The sequence below is a fragment of the Ovis aries genome, chromosome 1 (genome assembly GCF_016772045.2).
Source record: "Ovis aries strain OAR_USU_Benz2616 breed Rambouillet chromosome 1, ARS-UI_Ramb_v3.0, whole genome shotgun sequence".
Lineage (NCBI taxonomy): Eukaryota > Metazoa > Chordata > Mammalia > Artiodactyla > Bovidae > Ovis > Ovis aries.
Window position 1 is genome coordinate 7,593,273 of NC_056054.1, and position 21,658 is coordinate 7,614,930.

A 21,658-nucleotide genomic window follows, 5' to 3' on the forward strand; every position below is an offset into this window, starting at 1 on the left:
AGTTTCCGATGCCTCCCCCGCAACGCCAGCAACAGAGAACAGTGTGCTGTTGGGAGGTGTCTGATGAGAAATACCGTGTTCTGGCTCCTTGGTGGAAAGCAGAGCATTCTCCATTATTTTACTTCCTTGTTATTCAGCCCTTTCTCAATGTCTTAGTTTGAAAGGAACAACTGAGTAACTGGTGAAGCAAAGCACTGGGTAGCATGCGCTATGTGGCTCAACACTGTCTGATACAAAGCTTGACTAAAAAATGATGTCACCATTGTGGGCTGGCCATAAGCAGAGACATCATGAGAAAATCTGTGTGCTGTGAATGTGTAAAAAATAAAAAGGAAAAATTCAGCACAAATCAGCATCAAAAACAAAGGTGAATGGTGCACATACCACTCACAAAAATGCAGAACAGAACAGAGGGACCAAGAAAGCATTAACTCACAATACAGTCAGGCACGGACACACAGCAGTCAGACATGCCAAAGTCCTGCCAAGCAGAAAATGCCTGATGTTCACTGCTACTAGCAGACTGCTCCATACTGAACTAAAACAATTTCTAACAGTCTACTGTTTACAAGGATTAAATCTAAAATAACCAGGAAATATAAAGGTAACAGTAAGGGTGGAAGAGGGAAGTAAACATGTCAATTAAATTGTGAACAAAGGAAAGAAAGTATGGCAATATTAATATCAGACAGAGAACAGGTCATGGCAAAGATTAATCAGTATTAAAAAAGAGATGTGACTTTATTAATAGATAACTACTCAGTAATGAGGGTATTAACATTTACTTACGTGCTTAAAAGAACTTCAAAAATAGAGCAGGTGAGAACTGTTAGAAATATGAGAAGAAAAGGATGCATTTGAAAGAGATTAACTCCTCACTATCAGTCTGTGGGAGATCAAGTGATAAAAGTAAGGTCCTAAGAAGACTGAGCAACAAATTTCCTAAGTTGCAATAAAGACCAAATTTTATTCCCTGTAGTAAATACATTATCTTTCAAGTAAATGTGATCTAACATTTCTCACATTTCATAATGAGCGATCTTTTCTTTTTTAATTGAGGTATAGCTGATGTACAACATTACGTAAGTTTCAGGTGTACAACACAGTGATTCGCAACTTTTAAAGGTTATATTCCATTTATAGTTATTATAAAGTATTGGCTATACACCTTGCGTTGTTTGTATACAGTGAGTGATCTTGATGTCAGATACTTGCAAATATCATGCAGTGACAAGATACAGAAAAAAACAAACTAGTGACGAGTGCCAATTCACAAGCGGAAGCCAAAGAGGCTGAGAAGCTGAACAGAGCTTTTGAACAACTCCACAGGGCTGGCGGAGACGATGGCATTCAGAAACCGACGGAGAACGAATAAACGCCGAGAATCCTAGGGACTAACCCACAGAAGCAGAGCAAGTGAAGACTGATCAGTCAGTCAGAAAAAGCGAAGCCCACATTCAAATCCAATCGACCACAAACTGGATTTAAGATGACCTGCTGCTCCTGTGCCCACCGGCCAGAAGCAGAGGATTAATAAATCCTCTCTTTGGGAAGAGACCACCATCCTGAGCCTAAACCTGTCTTCACTTTTCAGACAATGTCTGTCAACCAAGATTGACAGGTATTCCAGGAGGAAACACTAAGGGAACAAAAGCAAGAAAAAAGCCAGGCAATTAAAAAAAGACCCAGAGTCGAACCAGACGTTTTGAGTTTTCAGGCATGGACTTTGAAATATGCTTAATATTTTCAGTGAAATTAAAGACAAGATCAAGGAGAGGGTTTTTTGGCATGGAACTTGAGCCCTTTTTTAAAAATCAACTGAAAATTCTAGAGCTGAAAGAAAATAAGTGGAATTAAAAACTCACCAGACAGATTTAACAACAGACAAGAAACACCTAAGAACACAGAAGTAAGATAATAAAACACCTAGAATGAAGAAAACAGAAAATATTTTTCAAAGAGTACAAGAAACATAGAAGTCAGGGGGAAGAGGTAACAAAAAAGTCCCAGAAATAGGAAGAAAAAATAATGGGTAGGAGGCAACACTTGAAGAGCTAATAACCAAGACTTCCCCAAAACTGACAAGAGAAGGGGAACACAGCTACAGATTTCAGAACTGCCAGAACACTAAGCAAGATAAATACAGAGAACCGTGCCTGGAAAAATCATAGTAAAACAGCACAATGCCAAAGGAAAAGAAAAATCTTAAAAATAGTTGGAAGGGGAGGGGAGGAGATACATTATCATGCAAGGGAAAACAATAGGACAAGTTATTACTTTTACTAAAAATAATAGAAGCTACAGTACAATGGAATGACATTTTTAGACTCCTGAAAGAAAATGACTGCCATGCTAGAACTGTGTAACAAGCAAAAACATCCTTCAGAAAGATGAAATAAACAAAACAAAAATAGAAACCAACACTAAAGGAATATCAAAGACAGTTTTTCACAGAAGAAATATTACCCCATATGGATCACAGAAATACAGAAAGAAATGAATGGCAACAGAAAAGGCAATGTTCATTGCAAACCTAAGTGACTGCTGACTGTACAATAATGTCCTGTGAAATTTCAAATATATGTAAAATTAAGATATATCACAAACCGCAGAAAGGTGAAAGGCAACTACAGAGAAGCTTCCTTTTCAAGTACCAGAAATTAATTTAAATTTCAAGAGCAAGGAAGAGTATGCGTGTTTAGCTGCTCAGTCATGTCTAACTCTCTGCGACTTTATGGACTGTGGCCGCCAGGATCCTCTGCCTATGGGATTCTCCAGGCAAGGATATTGGAGGGGGTTGCCATTTTCTTCTCCCGGGGATCTTCCAGACCCAGGGACTGAACCGGCATCTCTTGCGTCTCCTGCATTGCAGGCAGACTCTTTACCTCTGAGCCACTGGCTTCCCTTAATGAAGGGTATAGAGTCCAAAGGCTCTAAGATCTCTGCGTCGTCTGGTAAGCACTAATCTGGATGGGAAGTTAATAAGTCAAGGACATATTTTACAATCTGCAAAATAATATCACTAAAATATGTATATGAAATTAGAGAGGGGAGAAAATGAAATCATTCATCCATTTTACAAAGAAAGATACAAAAAATATATAAAATGTGAGACAAAGAGAAAACAAGTAATAATACACTGGATTTGCACCCCAATAAAAGAGTATCTAAAACTAAGTACAGATTAAACATAAACCAATAGAAGACATCACCCAATTAAATAATCCAACAGGCAATTTAAAAACCCATACAACTATATGCTACTTACAACCTTAAATATAAACAAAAAAGGTTTAAACTAAAAAGATGGAAAATTCTATACTATTACTTACAACTACTAACTGACATAAAGGTATTGCAGCTAAAAGCAACATCAAAGTAAACTTTAAGGCAAAAAAACATTAAAAGAAACAAAAGGTTTATTTCATAATAAAGGAGTCAATCTAGTAAGAATATAAAATAATCTTAAATTTGTATGCATTTAATAACAAGCCTGCAAATATATAAAGCAAAATTTAACAGGATGAAAGCAAAAACCAGGTAAGTCCACAGTCATAGTGGAAGATTTTAATAAATCTCACTCAAGAGCTCAAGGACAAGCAGAAAAGCAAGTCAGAAGTTTACAAAAGATTTGAGGAAAATGATTAAATTTTGTCCTAATCAGCGTACAAGAACTACTGAGCGCAAATTCTGTTCAAACGCACATGGGACATTTGTGGAAACACACAGGTCAGAAGCAGACACAAAAGAATGTGAGTTTATTTACATCAACCATCTAAAACAGTCGACACAAACCCAGCATATCAGATGTAGGATGGTGGCTCCTCTGGAGGGGGGTAGGGGGACAACTGGTCAAGACCACTTGGGGGAGCTTCCTGGGGCCTAGACACATTCTACCACTGAATCTGGGTAGTGGCTGCAGAGGAAGCTCTGCCCACTCACTTGTGCGCTTTTCAGTTGGGAAGTCTTTTTCAATTCTTAAAATTATTTACAATATACAAACTCGGTAAAGCAGAAATGCTGCTTTGACAAACTCCTTTGAAAAATTATAGTAGTTAAAATATACCTTCAAAACAATCTGTAAATTTTGTGATAAGGCTGGAAATAATTTCTAAATTATCCCATGTTAGATAATGGAAAGAAAAGAAGTATAACGGGAAAATGAGAAACATTTTTCCCTGACAACTTTTGCCTACTACTGGCGTATGAAACCTAGTTTTTAAGAAAGGGGGAAGGAGGGTAGGAGGGAACCACTAAAGCAAGCATAGCCAATGAGGGCAAACTTAGAGAAAGAGACAGGGGTAATTTTGAACCTTCCCAAATACAGAGCTGACTATCCAAAAGCACATACAGAATCAGCTCAAAAAGAAATTAATACAAATGGCCAAAGACTGTGAGAAATGTTCGACCTCACTCCATTTTTATCAAAGTGGCATAGATGTTATAAAATTTTAACAAATGGCATTTGTGAAAGGACAGAAACCACTTCATGAAGTTTGACTCATAGAAGTTCTAAAAGCCATTTGGCAATAATATACCGAAAGCCTTTTAGTTTTCATAGATTAACATTAACAGGTTTAATTATCGAAAACATTTCATGCTACTGCAGAGGCTGGGACATGAGGCTGACAAACCCCCTTTCTTCATGCTGCCATTATGCTCTCTGGCCTTCTAAGGGGTGATCCCACTTGAAGGTGAGAACGCAGAGGACTCTGTCTACTCTCATCTTCTGAGATTTCCCGTGGCCACAGCTCCACCTTATCAAGAACCTAAAGCCACATCTGTGTCTCTAGCTGCATCCCAACTTCACTTTGTTCTTAAACAGAAGGCAAGCAGACCTCTTTCCAGCTGCAAAAGTCTCCTTGCTAGCATTTCTTCCATCAAACCTGTATAAAAATCTCTGTTGTTGTTTAATCGCTAAGTCATGTCTCACTCTGTGTGGCCCCTTAGACTGCAGCCCACCAGGCTCCTCGGTCCATGGCATTTCCCAGGCAAGAGTGCTGGAGGGGTTCGCCACTTCCTTCCCCAGAGGAGCTTCCCCGCCCAGGGATCAACACCACCCCCTGCCCTGTCTCCTGTGCTGGCAGGCAGGTTCCTTATCACTGAACCACCAGGAAAGAAAACTCTCTACTCTCCCCCAAATATTTCCTTCCATCTCCCATGGAAGACTCTTGTCCCTCAGGTCCTTATGACTTTATGAGACAATTCTTTGACCATTTTAGGGAAAAAATTAAAATGGAGTCTTTCTTAATGTGGAGCAAAATTTACTCATTCTTTGCCAGATACAAAAGGTTCCCATCTGTTGGCTGATTCACGCTAACAGTGACTTTCACTGCCCAGTTGTTTGTATCAGGCATGCAATTTTAGTATAAGTTGTGGAATTCGGAAATTACTACTGGAATAGCTGGAAAACCAAATAAGATATTCCAGGAACTGAAGTAGCTTCTGGGCAAATACATTCATTCATTCTGCACTCACTTCCGCAAGCACATGGCACCAGGCACTGGCAAAGTCCAAGGCCAAGCCCTGCCTTCTAGGACCTGCACGCAGATTCCTACAGGGTGCTGTACGGGAAGGGACAGGTTCAGAGTTCAGACAGAAAACACTGCAGGAAGTTAGAAGTGGGGGAGTGCCCAGAACCTACCAACTCTCTGTGGAAGCATGCCTCGGGGAACTGGGCACCAGTCAAGCGGCTCCAAACACTCCACCATGCATCCCCAAATTCCAGATGCCCTCACGGGTTGCTAAGGGCTGGGGGGGTGGGGGGGGTCTTCTTATCTTGGAGTATTTCTGGGGAGCCTCACTATTAAGCTTTAATGTCCTTTCAGTACATGCTCAGATGAAAAGCTAGTTTTTACAGCACTAACAAAATCTAAAGTAAATGTGAAAGAAACAGTGCCTCTGCCCAGAGGGCTGGGAATCGTCCACGACTGCCCCCACAGAAACGAGCTCGACATCTGGAAGTCAACTATTCGGCACCCTGAACACGTTTTCCCATAGCGACAGGGTATAAATCAGGGTTCATTCTCCAATCAGGCTGACAAAGTTCCACAGTAATTCACATCGTACCAGAGCACAGTGCCCTATTATTTTTATGGAGACATAATTCCTGTACAATTCAGCCTTTTACAGTGTACAGCTCAGTGGTTTTCAGCATATTCATAAAGTTGTGCAACCATCGCCACTATCCAATTTTAGAACATTCTGACACATACCCCCAACTAAAATCCGGTACCCATTAGCACTCCTCCGTCCAACAGCCCCTGGCCACCACTATCCACTGTCTCTACAGATTTGACTATTGTGCATTTCATGTATATGGGATCATAAAATATGCGGTCTTTTGTGTCTGGCTTTTACTCAGTATATTTTCAAGGCCCATCTAAGCTGTAACATGTATCAGTACCTCATTTACTTTTCAAAAGCCTTTTAAAAGTTCACACTTTCTACCTCAAACAGGATTCTACTTCTAAGAGCTTAAGCTATGGAAATAACCAGAAATATACAAAAGGATCTATTTATAAGTATACATTAAAGTGCTATTTAATAGGAAAAAAATACAATATAGGGACTGGTTAAACTTATACATTTAAATAAGATGGAATACTATGCAACATTAATAAGCAAGATTTTGAAGGATATCATAAGAAAAGCTCATTATTAAGTGAAGAAAGTAGGTTAAAAACTAAAACCCAGTTGGTGGGAATGACACCAATTAATATATATTATTAGGTATCTTTGAGTAATAGGAATATAGATGGTTTAAACTTCCTATGTTATTTATACACTTAAAAATTTTCTTCAATAACTTGACCAAAAAAGCAATTAATCTTTAATAACATTTTTCTACTGGAAGTAAAAACAACTTTTAGAATATTGGAATGTGAACAGAAATACACTCAGAGTTAAATGCAGAGTCCCTAATGTTTTTTAATTATTGATATATATGAAAATAAGAAGAGTCAATTAATGTTATTTTTAAAAGTGAAAAGCAGAAGAGACAATAAATATAAACACAGAAACTGAATTAGGTAATACAAAATGGAATTGTTGAATAATCTAAGAACCAGTTCTCTCTTTTTAAGAACAAGTTCTCTTAAAAGCAAAAAGAAAAAATGGGACTCAATCAAACCTAAACCTACAAGTTTTTTCACAGCAAAGAAAATCATAAACAAAATGAAAAGACAACCTAGACTAGAAGGAAATATCTGCACATGATACAACTGACAGGGGCTTAATCTCCAAAATATACAAACAGCTCACACAACTCAGTCACAAAAAACAAGCAACCCAACTGAAAAACGGTTAGAAGACCTAAACTGACATTTCTCCCGGAAGACATACAGATGGTCAAGAGGGACATGAAAAGATGCTCAAAATCACTAATTACTAGAGAAATGCAAATCAAAACTACGATAAGGTACTACCTCACACTGGTCAGAATGCCCAGCATCAAAGGGTCTACAAATGACAAACGCTGGAGAGGCTGGGGAGGAAAGAGAACTGCTGGAAGCAATGGAAACTGACGCGGCCACCACGGTGAACATTATGAAGGTTCCCTAAAAACTGGAAGTAGACTCTCCATACAATCCAGCAATCCCACTGCTGGGTATCAATCTGGAAAAGACTAAAAAACTCTAATGAGAAAAGAAACATGCACCCCAATGTTCAAAGCAGCACTATTTACAACAGCCAAGACAGAGAAGGAAACTAAATGTCCAACAGCTGAAGGGATAAAGAAGTTGAGGTGTTCCATTCCACAACAATGAATATTACTTAGCCAAAAAGACTGGAATAATGCCTTCTGCAGCAACGTGGATGGACCTAGAGATTATCATACAAGTGAAGGAAGTCAGAAAGAGAGAACAAATACAGTGTGATATTGTTCACATGTAGAATCTAAAACATGACATAAATGAACATACCTACTAAACAGAAACAGACTCACATACATAGAGACCAGACTTGTGGTTGCCAAGGGGCGGGGATGGTGGAAGAGGCATGGATTAGGAGTTGGGATTAGCAGATGCAAACTAGTATATATAAAATGAATAAAGCAAGGTCCTATTATATAGCACAGGAAACTATATTCAATATCCTGTAATAAACCATAACATAAAAAAATATGAAAAAAAAATATATATAGCTGAATCACTCTGCTGTACAGAAAAAATTAATGCAATATTATAAATCAACTTTACTGGAATACAATCCTTTTCAAAGTGAATAATGACAAAAAAACAAAAGCTAAGCAAGTAAAATTAGAAGCGCAAACGGGAACCAACATAATATTGTAAAGCAATTATCCTTCAAATAAAAATAAATTTTTTAAAAAAAGAAATGTGAAAGGGGATTCAACCAGAGACATTTATGTTTAAAGTGCAAATACATATTAGTAAATTAAAAGGTGTGGAGTAAGTGGGAAAGTAAATAACAAAAATGGACTAAAGAAGTTAAAAAGTTCCTATGATCAAAAACAAACCTTTTAGGTTTATTCAGAGTCTTATTATCTCCCTGAAAACTAAGTTCTCTCAAATTTTCAAGAAATTCTAAAACTATAAAAATGTTCCAGAGCACAAAAAATCATGAAAAGTTACTAAATGAATCCTACGGGGCTGCTTGCACTCTGAAATCAAAACACAGCAAAGGATGCCTCCTACCCGAAGAGTTGAGCACACACATTCTTTCATAAACTTCTATCCAAAATTAGCTTGTACTACTCAACATTATCAGGAACAATTTACTATTAAGAACTGTACGAAGGGACTTCCCGGGTGCTCCCAATGCAGGGGGCCCGGGTTCAATCCTTGGTCAGGGAATTAGATCCCACATGCCACAACTAAGACCCAGCACAGCTAAAAAACAGAAAAGAAAAACCTGAAAGAAGTGTACAAATACTCAAAACCAAATTGATCATCTACAATAAATTATTGTTCAAAACACTCCAGTGAAATTCAGCACCTATTCCTATTAAACACTCTGAAAGCCACAAATCAAAGAACAACTTATTTACATAGTTTAAAATGCCTCTCCCCAGCCAGTAAGTAAAAATAAACTAATGCAGGAAAAGTAAAAATGGACCAAATAAAATGAGGACTAAAATAAAAGAGGCCATCAGGCAAGTCTGACTAGTTCAATAAGCCACAATGGAAAACCAAGAACAGTTAATTACACCAAAATAAAATAAGTAGAAGTTTAAACGGAGGAAGGAATATCCCATCTGGAGCAACAACTTAATCAATCCATAAACAAATAAATAAAATAAAACCTGAAAGTAACTGAAACTAACATTAACTCAAAATGTTGGACCCTAAACACGAAGAAAATTACCCACCTTGACTGAGTTACAAAAGAATTTTTAAAAATTGGGAAGCATACTGGCACCCCACTCCAGTACTCTTGCCTGGAAAATCCTATGGACAGAGAAGCCTGATAGGCTACAGTCCATGGGGTCGCAGAGAGTCGGACACGACTGAGTGACTTCACTTTCACTTTCACTGTATTTCTAGATAAAATTACTTAATAACATGAAGAAAAATATTTTAAAATACTCTATTCCTGTTATTAATATTAGAATCATACCTTACACAGTAGGTTCTAAAGTCATCCCTGAAGCCAAAATTGTAAAGTCATACAAGAAATGCTGTATAGACATTAAAAAATATAATGAACATTTAGACCAATCAACAGGGGAAGTGATCACCATAAATTGTCAAGAGAAAAAAAAAATCAAACAGGTGTTTCATCAAAAGGATCAAATCAAAAGGATCACTGTCATCTCATGCTATAATGCTGCTCAAGAGACAGACATTTAGACGTAAAGATAATCACTCTAAAGTGAGCAGCTGGGTACCCCCAGGCTCACATGATTTTATGTATTTAGAACTTTTGCACAAAGTACAACATAATTTCTATATATGGGGGTGGGAAGGTTAAGTTTTAAAAAGAAAATAGGTATACTAAAATATTAACATTCTATTTTGAGGTGGCTAAATTACAGTTATTTTCTAATTGCTTCCATATTCTCTTCTGTATTTCCAAATTTTCTACAATGATCATGAAAAACAGTTCTCTGTGTACAACTGTTAAAGAAATATCAACATTCTATTTTGAGGTGGCTAAATTACGGTTATTTTCTAATTGCTTCCACATTCTTTCCTGTGTTCCCAAATTTTCCACGGCAATCCTGAAAAATGAATCTCTGTGTAAAACAGTTACAGAAATGCAAACTACAATGTGTTTAAACAATTCATTTGGACCCTCTCATTCTTTTATGCTTACATGTGCCAAATTCTCAGTTTTTCTCCAGCCGCTGTACAATTTCGAACCTTGAGCTCAAAATTTATCAGGAACTGCTCCAATCAGAGGGCAAAGGATGAAAAGTCTGAACTGCTCACACACACCCCATTCAAACTAAACAGGAAAACCAAAGGTGGCGGAGAAATCGAGAGAGGTGTGCGCCCACAGACTCACCGTAAAGCTGTTGTTGACGTTCTTGGTGCTGGATTCAGCCACACTGGCATCGGTCAGGTCCACCTCATCAAATATGATCGACTGGAAGAACACAGGGGCCACAGTCAGAGGGGGCAAAGGCATGCCCGTCCCGGACTGCCCACCGCTCTCCCTTGACCCCAGCCAAGCGTGTGAGAACTACATGGACCCGAGTGACTCCACCCGACCCACTGCTGACAGCACACAGGGCTCACGGGGAAGCTCAAGACCTTTTCTAAGTCCAGGGAGCTCCCTAGTGACCGGCGCCAGTGAAGTCAGAGACACGTCCTCCCATGAGTCCACCTGAGAACAGGGTCCAGAGGGGAGGTCCTCTGTCCTCTCAGCTTTCCTCTCTCCACCTTGCGCGCTTGGGGAGAAAGGTATTGGCTAAAATGAACGATTCTAGGGGAGGACAGACTGACCCCAACAGAAGGGACCCAGCCATGAAAGAAAACAAAGGGGCACGGCAGAGACAGTCTAGTCCCAGAGAGAAAGGAGGGTCTAGAAGCAGGCCTGGGACACGCCCCTCCCCATTCTACTCTCCCCGCCAAGGCCCCCTGTCACAGCCCCCCAGCTCCTGCTACCCTTACTGTCCCCTCTGGAGGAAACACTAGCAACTTAGAAAAGACTCAGCCTTTTAAGTAACTCCCCCCCGCCCCCTGAACTAAAATAACTACACCAGTCTGTCTTTTTTTTTTAAATGAAGGATGTGGTCAGAATCCTTTCTAAACAAGTTACTCTGTACAGTTTCAGATTTTAATGTACTCACTCACTAGGGATATATCTCAAAATGCAAATTACTCAGATCCCAGTATTTTTATTAATACTACTAAAATGTTAGCATCTGAACACAAAGACTGGTGTTCAGAACACCAAAAACTAGGTTTATAGACACACTAGTGTCTAAAGTGTGCCACACCACAGTCGCCTAAGCCAGGCAGTGACTCAGAGACTCTCAACAGCTCCTCCTCTGTCACTGGCGTCTGCCTGGTGATTCCAGCTATAAATCTTACAAAGATGACACACGGGAGGAATGATCATGGCTAGAAAGCCCAGAGACAGCTTCTCTTCACACAACAAAAAGCCCAATACACTTTAAGCATATTTTTAGTTAGCTTCACAGGTATATACACTTGTCTGCAAAGTCATCAAGTTGCACACATTAAGTTTCTATACAGTGTTTATAAAACTGTTTTGAAAAAAGAGGAAAAAAAGGTCTTCCCTGGTGTAGGTACAGTGGCTAAGAAGTGCTCTACCAATATGGGGGACATGGGTTCCATCCCTGGTCTGGGAAGATTCCACATGCCATGGGGCGACTAAGCCCATGGACCACAAATGCTGAGCCCGTATCCTGCAACTAAGGAAGCCGAGGGCCTACAGTCTGTGCTCTACAACAAGAGAAGCCCCCGCAATGAGACGCCGAAGAACTGCAATGAAGAGGAGCCCCCACTCACTGCAGCCAGAAAAAGGCCCTGCAAAGCAACAGAGACCCAGTGCGGCCAAATGCAAAAAACAATCGTCATCATCCATTTTTTTAATGATTAAAAAAAAGTACAGAAAACTTGGGGAAAAAATAGATTTTTAGGCCAAAATAAGAGGGTTTTTAAGCTAGTGATCCCCAATCTTTCCAAAAGAACGATGTCTACTTGTAACATGGTTACTTCTGTGACCTTTCCCTCCCATATCTCCCCACTGGTGACCTATGACATTAAAGAGAAAGGAAATGAATTAGAAAAATCAATGTTCACAAGACATAAGACCCAGCACCCCAGAGGCTCACAAAACGCGCTCGGAACATGAGATCTAGAATCAAAGGTCTTTCCCCAGGGAGGACCCCGAACCCAGCTCTCCCTGAAGCTTCTCGGGAGGTTTCCTCTTGACAAGCGTCCTCCACTGAGTCTCACCTTGGCAGTTTTTGCATAGTACAGCGTCCGCCCTCGAAGCTTGAAGTATCTTCGTTTTGATCGTTGGAATGAATTGTTCTGTTTGGTCAGCATCCCCTCTTTGATGACAGTCTGGAAGCACAGAAAAGAATTCATGAGCGTGTGTTTTCACGGTGCTGCGCTTACCCACTGACAGCCCAGAGTATCTGTGTGTGTCTCTAATGGGCTGACGGCCTAACAGAAGAGCTATTCCTCACCCTCTGTGCAAACCCCAACCTATGGACAAGCTGAGTGGGCAGCGGGTGGAGGCTGACCCTATCCTCCAGGGGGCGATGGCCTGCCTGAGCAGCGGGGAGGCGGGGCCAAAGGCCCAGGTGTGCCCAGCGCGTGCCCTGGGTGGGGGTCGGCAGAAGGGGGCGAGGGCACGCAGGACGGGCGTCAGGAGCTGGGCCCATGTTCTCCAGCCTCAGCGCTGGGTAGTTCTCAGCTGTTTTTGGCCCGGCCTCCGTGCTCTCTGGCCTCCTGCCATTTCTCAGGAGCCGGCTGCCAAAACTGTCGACGTAGGTTGCTACGGGGTTCAGCACGGCCTAGGCCTACCCCTCTTCGGCCCTCGGCCCTGTGCACGGGCCAGGCGTGACCCACACTGCGACACAGAGAAGTGCCACCAGCAATGTCACTGAGACGCCTCCACCCCCAAATCTGACCAGCCTGCCACCGAGGCAGGAGTGCAGAGAGAAGCATGGGGTGAAGGGCAGTCCGATCGGCTCGGCACACACACCCAGAACAGGGCAGCGTCCTAGACCCTGAGCCCGGAGCCGCACCACTTACAAGCCAAGTGCTCAGGGTCCTGCCTGGTTACCAGATGTGCTGGACCACTTGGAGCGGCCAACAGCCAAAACTAAGCAGCAAGGTGCCCTGACACCGGAGCTGGGCTCCCAGCGAGAGCTAAGCCCGGCATCTCCCGGTGCAGCAGAGGCAGGACGCGCAGAAACGCTGCCTGAGGACAAGGACAGCGGTCCAGAGAAGCTGCTCGTCGCAGCACCTAACCCTGTGCAGCTCTGCCCTTTAGGTCACTTTTAAATGGCTGTACGAAGCACCTGGACACCTGCGGCCACTGAAGACGACGTAAGATGAAACAAGACACAGAAACCCTACGCCACCTGAACACGTCAGAGGCGAGACCTGGTCACTGCTGTCTATCTGTCCCTCCATCAGCCAGCTCCTAACAGGGGAGGCAACAGAACCCGGGAGGTACTGCTGCTCCCCACAGGCGAATGCTGGAGACAGCGCCCCCACCCCGGGCACGCGTACGCACACACCCCCTCACACCCCACCAGCGCCTGGCCGTGCACAGGTCCACCAGAGAGCCCCGCTCCCTCGGGGCTGGCCCAGCAGTACAAACAGCAACCTCTCCAACGCTCAAGAGGATCAACTCTGGGGGAAAGCTAGCAAGGAATGGCTGCACTTATCCTGGGGCGGGAGCCCTCACTGTTATCTCTGAGGAGGTCACCCACCCCTCTTCCAGGTCACTGAGGAGAGACGAACACAGCATGGCCCGACGATGCGGGAGAGACACGGGCTGGCCCGTGGCGGAGAGAAAGCCTCCTGACCGAGGAGCTTCAGGTAGAAACCGGCCTGCACTACGGAAGGACTGCCGGGTTGCGTCCGAGGATTCTTTTCAGACCCAAGTGCACACGTGGATGCTATTTCAATATGCTCTTCAAAGACAGGCCACTGCGTCCGTGCCTGGCGGTGCAGACCCACGATACCTGCACCACCCATCCCCCCTCCCGAGGCGAGCCTCTGCTCGGGACCCCACAGATTCCGCTCACAGACCCAGGCACCTCTCCCAGCCCCCAAACATCTTCCTTACCTCTGCAGGGGAAGCAATCGCCTCCATCTCTTTCACAAATGCAAAAAGAAAAAGGAAAAAAATTCTAAAAGACAACAAAATCACAGGCTGAGACCCAGAAAAGTTAAAAGAAGTTCTTTTTAAAGGATAAATGCTCGAGTATTTTTCTTGCATCTCCCGCTACACATGCCACACATAAAAGAAAAGCAAAATTAAAACAAACACACTCCAACACACACACACACACACACACATCTTTCAGAGAGCGGATGAGAGCTGCGATCTCGGGCTACCCAAGGAGAGCTGTCGTTCTATTTATAGAACAAGAGTGCTCAGAAAAAGACTCTGGTGGGTTTCAGCGGAAGGGCTGGGGAAAAGATAAAGACCAGTATTTCTTTGAAGCTTTCTCAGAAACTGTATTTCTTCTCACATTTGCTGCTCGTGAGGACTATAGATATGCTGCAGAATATTTTTAACACTCAGTCAAAAGCAATGAACTAAATAAAAGTGGTCAAGAAAAGCACACCCCTGACTAATCAGCTGTGCTTTGCATTTGGCAGCCGGTAAGTGGCACCCACAGGAAACGGCTCAGCTCACACGGCTCCGCACGCCCACTCGAGCAGAGGACCAGGAGTCCAAACCCAGACCCAAGAGGCCAGGCTCTAAGCACCGCTTTGTCAAGTTCTCGCACAGGCGACAGGGCCAGTTCTGTCCTTCGAGCTGTCCAGGGCATCTCCCTCACCCTCAGGGACAGGGAGGACTGAGCTGCAGCACACATGGGTGGGTGCTGAGGATCTGAGTGGAAAGGGAGCACTGGGCCCAGGTCCAAAGGGAGGACGCCAGTCCTGGCTAGGCTCTGGGGGTGGGGAGTGGGGGGTGGAGAACCAGGCAGGGTATTCAGCCTGTGCCAAAGCATGGCCCTGGGTGCCACAGCCACCCACTGACCCCCAGAGAGGCGCACAACCCCAGGTGAGACAGCACCTGCCACAGGGAAGGCTTGAGTCTGCAGTCATCCTGCTCAGGAGCCAGGGGCGGCTAAGGCAGCTCTGGAAATGCCCTCCAAATGTACCAACAAGCAGGCGGAGACGGCGAGAGCAGGCTCGGTGCCCCCAGTCCTAGGGAGTCAACCCCTCTGCAAAGGCAGTGGAACGCCTTCCCTCGCCTCCCCCACACCCTCCCCAGACAAGCAGCAGCCACCACTCCGCCGGCTCCAGAGACAGCTCAGACCAGGGGAGGACAGAGCACACAGGGTGCCGGGAAGGGAGCACATCCTGCTGGGGAGGGCGGCCCAGAGCTGGTCTGAGCGGGCAGGGCAGAGGTGTCCACAGCCCGCGGAGGGCTGCAGACAGAGCCCGCAGGGCTGGTAGCTGACTGGGGCCCCACCAGCTCCCTGAGGGCACACTGTCGGTCACGGGGCCCCGGATCAGGGGAGTGATTTCTCAGGCTGCAGAGTTTAGAAGGACGATCTGGGCCACCATGTGGAGGGCAGGAGGTGAGAGTGAAACCAGGAGGCAGGCAGAATCCTCCACTCTTACAGGATGGCAGCCGGCAGTGAGCGGCATCTGGGAGGAAGGAGTCATGGTCACGGGCATGAGAGTGTTCAGAGGACTCACCACAGATGGGACGATGGGGACAACCCCAGGGGCCTTCTGGAGAAGGATGTGCCTGTCTTGGACACAGCGACTCTGAGGCCCGGGAAGGCCAGGGGAGCCGTGAAGAGGACCGGCGGCAAACTGTGCAACGGGGGCACGTGAGAAGGTTCAGTGGGAGATGCCGTAGAGGCGTCCCTTTCGGGAAAGGAGGGGGAGAAGAGGCCCAGGGCACCGAGAGGGCCAGGACAGCGACGTCGGGTGCAGGGGGGAGCTGGGGGTCCGAAAAGGAGGACAGGGAAGAAGTGGCATGAAGCTGAGGAGCAGAGGAGAGAAGGCATCCAGGGGGCCTCAGGGACGCTGGCTGGGGGGGTGCAGGGGCTGGGAGAAGCCCGAGGCGGCGGCCACCGGGAGTCACCAAGGACCCGCCGGGGCAGGCGCGGGCCCCAACCAGGGGGATGCCAGACCAAAGCGCCGTGAAGGCCACTGGGACGGGAGGAAACGAAGATGGCAGGCTGGTGTTTTGTTTTTTAATTTCTATATGTCTTAACTTTTTATGAGCATGGGGTCATATTGTACACTCCCTGCTTGATCTTCCTATTCTTTCTGTCATCATGTGTTATCAACAGCCTTCCATATTAGTAAATGCATCTCTGTCTGCTACAGAGTTTCTCATAGTAGTGAAAAGCGTAAATCATTCAACACACTCCCACGGCTTGAACATTTAGAACGCTTCCTGCTCAGCACCGACAGCAAGGCTTCAAAGACTACTGCCGCAAGAGGAGTATCTGCACATGTCCTGAGCTACTCCTTAGAACCAAGAACCAGAAAGAGAACTTGGGGGTCAAAGCTCAGATGGCCACAGGGCTGAAGGCATGACAGGCGACCACAGGTGGCGGGGGGACACTAGTCAGTGGACCGGCACAGGTCATCATCCGAAGGGAAGGTGCCACGGGCCCCCACCTCACACACCACACGCAAGTCAGCAGAGTCGGTGCAGAAGGTGAAACTTGAAAAGCTTCAGTAGACAGCACAGGACCATTTCTCTAGGACCTTAGGACTGGAAAAAGATTCTCAAACAGGACTTTTAAATACTAAACATAAAGCATAAGGTCTCTAAAACCAACTTCATTCCCACCGAGAACCTCTGGTCATCGGACACCTTACAAAGAAATGGAAGAGAGAAACCACATCGGGGAGAAGATACACGAAGTACACAGCCAGAGAAGATGTCCAGAATATTCTAAGCAGCCCTGCAAAAGGACAGCAAGAAGAGGCTGCTAAGCAGAAAAGCAGCAGAAAGCGTGAACCGTGGGGATGCTAAGTCGAATGATGACTAAATAAGATGCTGAACTGCAGGAGGCTGGGCAGAAGAGACCCCGGGAGGGGGCATCTGCGTGCCCCACCGTGGGGCGGGGGGAAGTCACGCACACGTGTCACCACTTGCACCACAGCCTACATTTATGTGGTGTGCAAACAGAAAGGGACAAACCAGGCTAATAAAAGGATGGCGTGAGAGCTCAAGCAGAGCTCTGCTGATGCTGTCATTGTGTTGTCAGTGCGAGAATTTTCGCAGTTTCCTGACCACCCTGCCTGAGGCAGAGGGCTGCAAGCAGGCAAGGAGAGAAAGGGTGAAGAGGATGAAGTAAAAGAAGAAAGGACGGAAAAACTAGCCACTAGCCACATGTTCACTTCAGCCATCTACTTGTCCTTCAACCTTCTTCATCCTTCCAAAAAAAAATAATATTACACAAACCTATGTTAGGCAACACCATCCAAAATTCAAAGTCAAAAAAAAAAAAAAGTGGGGATACTAGCATAAAAAGTTAATATGTAGAACAATTAAAATGTCTCTGGGGACTTCTCTGGCGGCGCAGTGGACGGGAATCCTGCCAGTGCCGGAGACACGGGCTCGACCTCTGGTCTGGGAAGATTTCACGTGCCGCAGAGCGACGAAGCCACAGCTCCCAAGCCCGCGTGCTGCAGTCACGATGCCCGCGCGCCTGGAGTCTGTGCTCCACGACAAGAGAAGCCGCCGCAAGGACGAGAGCCCTCACGCACTGCGGCCAGAGAAAGCCCGTGCGCAACAGCAGAGACCCAGCGCAGCCAGAAGGTCTTCTTTTTAAATGGCTTCCTTAGGGCCTCCTTGGTGGTCCAGGGGCTAAGAACTCCGAGTTCCCAATGCAGGGGGCCCTGGTTCAATCCCTGGTCAGGGAACTAGATACCACACACTGCAACTAAGACCTCCTGCAGTAAAATAAATAAATATTTTTTACAATAAATAAATAAATAAGTGGCTTCCTTAAAAAAAAAAAAGTTTTTAGGACTTCCCTGTCGGTCCAGGGGTCAGGACTCTGCGTGCGTTCTCACTGCCAGGGCAGCTGAGATTTCACAAGCCGCACAGTCCAGCCAAAAACATAAATAAATAAAAATAAAATAAAATGTTTCCATGAAGAAGCTAGTAAAATGTGTTACTTTAAATTTGCACATCACTTGAAATTTTCATGAGCATTTTCATATCTATTTGCCTTCTTAATAGAACAAACACTTAAGGTCTATGAGACAGACACTAATATTCTGAGTGACAAATAAGACTCCAGGTCACTAAGGGACCAAGTAATCTGTCCAAGGTTAAACAGCCAATGACAGACCACAAAAGAAATGTCAAGCCTCCTCACTCTAATCTCAAACCTTCTTCTAGGGTTTCAGTTCAGTTCAGTTCAGTTCCATAATAAACAGGAAACAATCAGAAAATAATCTGTTCACAAAGCACAGGCATGGACAACATATCCAAATGTTACTGGATATCCAAACATACCCAATAACCTTTAAAACAACAGGTTATTTTAAAAGCTTACTGAGTGAGTGCCCACCGAATCGACTACATACATATAACACAAGCCATTCTTACCTTTCAACCCTCACACCAACTTTGGAGGCATATAGTAATATTCCCATATATTTTATAGACTAGGAAACTGAGGGTCAGAGAAATTAAGCAACTCACTCAAGGCCACAAAATTAAGCAACTCACTCAAGGCCACATGGCCAGTAAACAGAAGACCTGAAATTCAAACCCAGAGCCTAGGCAGCCTGGCGAAAAGCAAGTGTTGGCAAGTCTATGACCCTCCATCACGAGGCTGTCTCCCACACCAGATCAAGACGGTCCCAAGGCTATGGTTGCCTTACTGCTCTTACTTACTCACCTTAGTCACCTGGTGCCCAGCACCGAGAATCCTGAGGAAACTTTCCGCAACATATTATAAAGGGCTCATATACCTAAGCTATAAAAAGGCTCTTAAAACTGAGAAAAAACTAACAACCTGATTGGAAAATGGGCAAAAAAAATAAGAACAGACACTTCACAAAAAAATAAAACCGAATAGCCCTCAGACACAAGAAAAGATGTTCACCCTAGCTCATGACAAGAGAAAATCAAAACGCAACTAAAATACTATTTTCACCATCAGACTGACACAAAGAGAACTGGAAAAAGGCAGCACACTCTGGGCGCCTGTGCAGAAGACCGGCTGGTCAACTCCAGGATGAGGTGAGCCCTGGGGACGGGAAGCCAGCAACACCCCGCAGATCAGATGTGCACTGCCCTCAGGTCCAGCAAGCCCGCTCCAAGGAGCCACCCTCACAGACACTCCAGCAAAACCACAGCAGAGGTCTGGACAAGGACAGGTGCTGCGAAATAGCACAGTAAGAGACCAAAAGGAATCCAAGTGGCTGAATAGACTCTGGCACAGTCAGGAAACAGAGCGCTACCCCGCTGGGAGAGGGGTGCGGTGGTCCCTGTCCAACTATGGAATGACCTCCAGCTCACAGAGAAGGAGGCTCAGAGCAAGCACAGAGTATGCTGCCTATGTGTCAAAAGGATGTGCGTGTGCGCGCGCGTGCAAACAGAAATTAAACTGAAAAGCAAACACGTGCACATATCATTTTTAAATTTTCAACCGGGAACAATGGAAGAATAAACCAAAATCATAAAATAATAAAAACGGTTACGTAAGGGCAAAGAGGACAGGGTAGACCAGACCGGGGAGGAAGCCAGGCCTCCCGGAAGACACGCCATCTAAAAGGACTCGCCCAGAAGGGCAGCATCTGCGGGGCAGCAGCCCCTAGGGGAGCCCACGTCCGCGGCATCCCTGACGGTCCCACTCCATCTGCACAGCCACCTCCTAAGGGAGGCCGTGCGGACATCTCCGCTCCGCAGAAACATGCAAGGAGGAGGGACAGCACCGGCATCCGTGCCGTCGCCCACTCCCCCAGGACCTGAGTCCTCATCACCGTCTCCCTCAATCTTCACCACCCTGTGAAGGGCCACTACCCCCTTTCACTGATGAAGAAACTGAGGCCCGGAGAGGACCTATATCCATACAGGAGGGACAGAGGCAGAGTTCAAACCCAGGTCTGCCTGATTTCAGGTGAAAAGAACTCACTCTTCCAGGGTGGACACATGGGCAGACACGCACAGCTCAAGGCACAACCTCCTCCACGACCCACAAGGTTGGCCTCCAAACACACGCGGGGGCTCAGTGATGGCGCCGAAGACTCAGCCCACCTCTAGGAGCCGAGAGAGGAAACCCCCTCTCCCCAGGGACCTGTGGAATGAAACGCACTTCTCCTTCCAACAAATATTTATTGAACACTTAGTGAAAGCACTGCTAGGAATACGATGATGAAAAAGACAGGACCCTTGATCTTTAAGCAAGCAGCATGCTGGTACAAAGTAAAAGGTACCCTAAGAGTTTATGTTAAACACTCAGGAAAGAAGAAGGGCTCAGGGGTGGGGCTAGACGACACAAGAAAGAGACAGCGCTGACGATGTTTGGACTGGCGACGACTCCAACTCTTCTCCCTGCTCTTGCGTACGTTTGGACATTCCCATCACGGGGGTACAGACAGGGTGCTCTGGGAGCTCAGGTGTGAAGGGAGCACAACGGGGGCTGGAGCACAAGGCCCGAAGCCGCCACCGCCCGGGTCAGAAGCAGCCGCAGCCCTCGTCCCAGTCTCCTGACGGGCCGGATCCCCGACAAGCAGGTGCTGCTCAGAGCAGAAGACGTCTAAGGAAACAGCTCAGACACTGCCAAGTGCTACACAGACGTTAGAACAGCACCCTAACCATCATTACTCAGCTTCCTCATTCCTGGGCACGCGCTCAACCCAATGCCCCCTGGCCCGTTTTCAGACCTCAGGTGGAAATAAAGTCCAGCATTAAACAGTCCAGTGCGAGGCTGACAGGCCGACTGAAAGTTCCTTTTACTTTATTTGAGGGCACTCGGAGTCCAGCCACTGCTAACACCTGCCAGTAACATCCTGAGACAGTATCCTTCCAGCACGCTTTCAGTGTATAAATGAAACAGAAAAATGGGGTTATATGCTATACAAATTATTTACTAATAATCTGCTTTTCCAAACAATACACTGTGACTGATCTGCTTTTATTTTCCATTTTGTTTCTCTACAACGTACTTCGACTTCATTTACTCAGATGCTTAAGGACGCTGACATAATTAGGAAAATATCTAAGAAACCGACAGTGTTTCATGCATCAGTCTCAACGTCAAGCTAAACTGTACCTCATTTATCCCGAGACCGTGAGCTCTCTGCTTATGTTAAGCTTTTTATTTTCAACAGAGGAGTTAAAAGTTTAAATCGAACACAACTAAAATGTTCCATATAACATACACACTGGGATTCTGTGAAACTTAAATCCTGTGTTTTCAAAAATCATGCCCTTTTGCATATGTGGCTCCGTACATTTAATCTGCTTTGGCCCAACATTTCGAGCTGTGCGGCTATGTCTCAGGACAGGCCAGAGAAGCAACTGAGGGCAG

At 45.2% G+C, this 21,658-nt stretch overlaps 1 protein-coding gene across 4 annotated transcripts in view; it reads right to left on the bottom strand.

The window, feature by feature from the left end:
• DGKD (diacylglycerol kinase delta) overlaps positions 1–21,658 on the bottom strand; it is a 108,516-nt gene that overhangs the window by 64,875 nt on the left and 21,983 nt on the right. For 3 of the 4 annotated variants that reach the window (XM_042245056.1, XM_042245076.1, XM_042245049.1), the window contains exons 2-3: positions 12,396–12,506; positions 10,474–10,554 (exon numbers count right to left, since the gene is read on the bottom strand). In XM_042245056.1, coding sequence (XP_042100990.1) covers positions 10,474–10,554; positions 12,396–12,506 — 192 coding nt within the window. Of the gene's footprint in view, positions 1–10,473; positions 10,555–12,395; positions 12,507–14,247; positions 14,518–21,658 lie in introns of those variants that run through there. The other variant, XM_042245065.2, reaches the window with a different exon arrangement.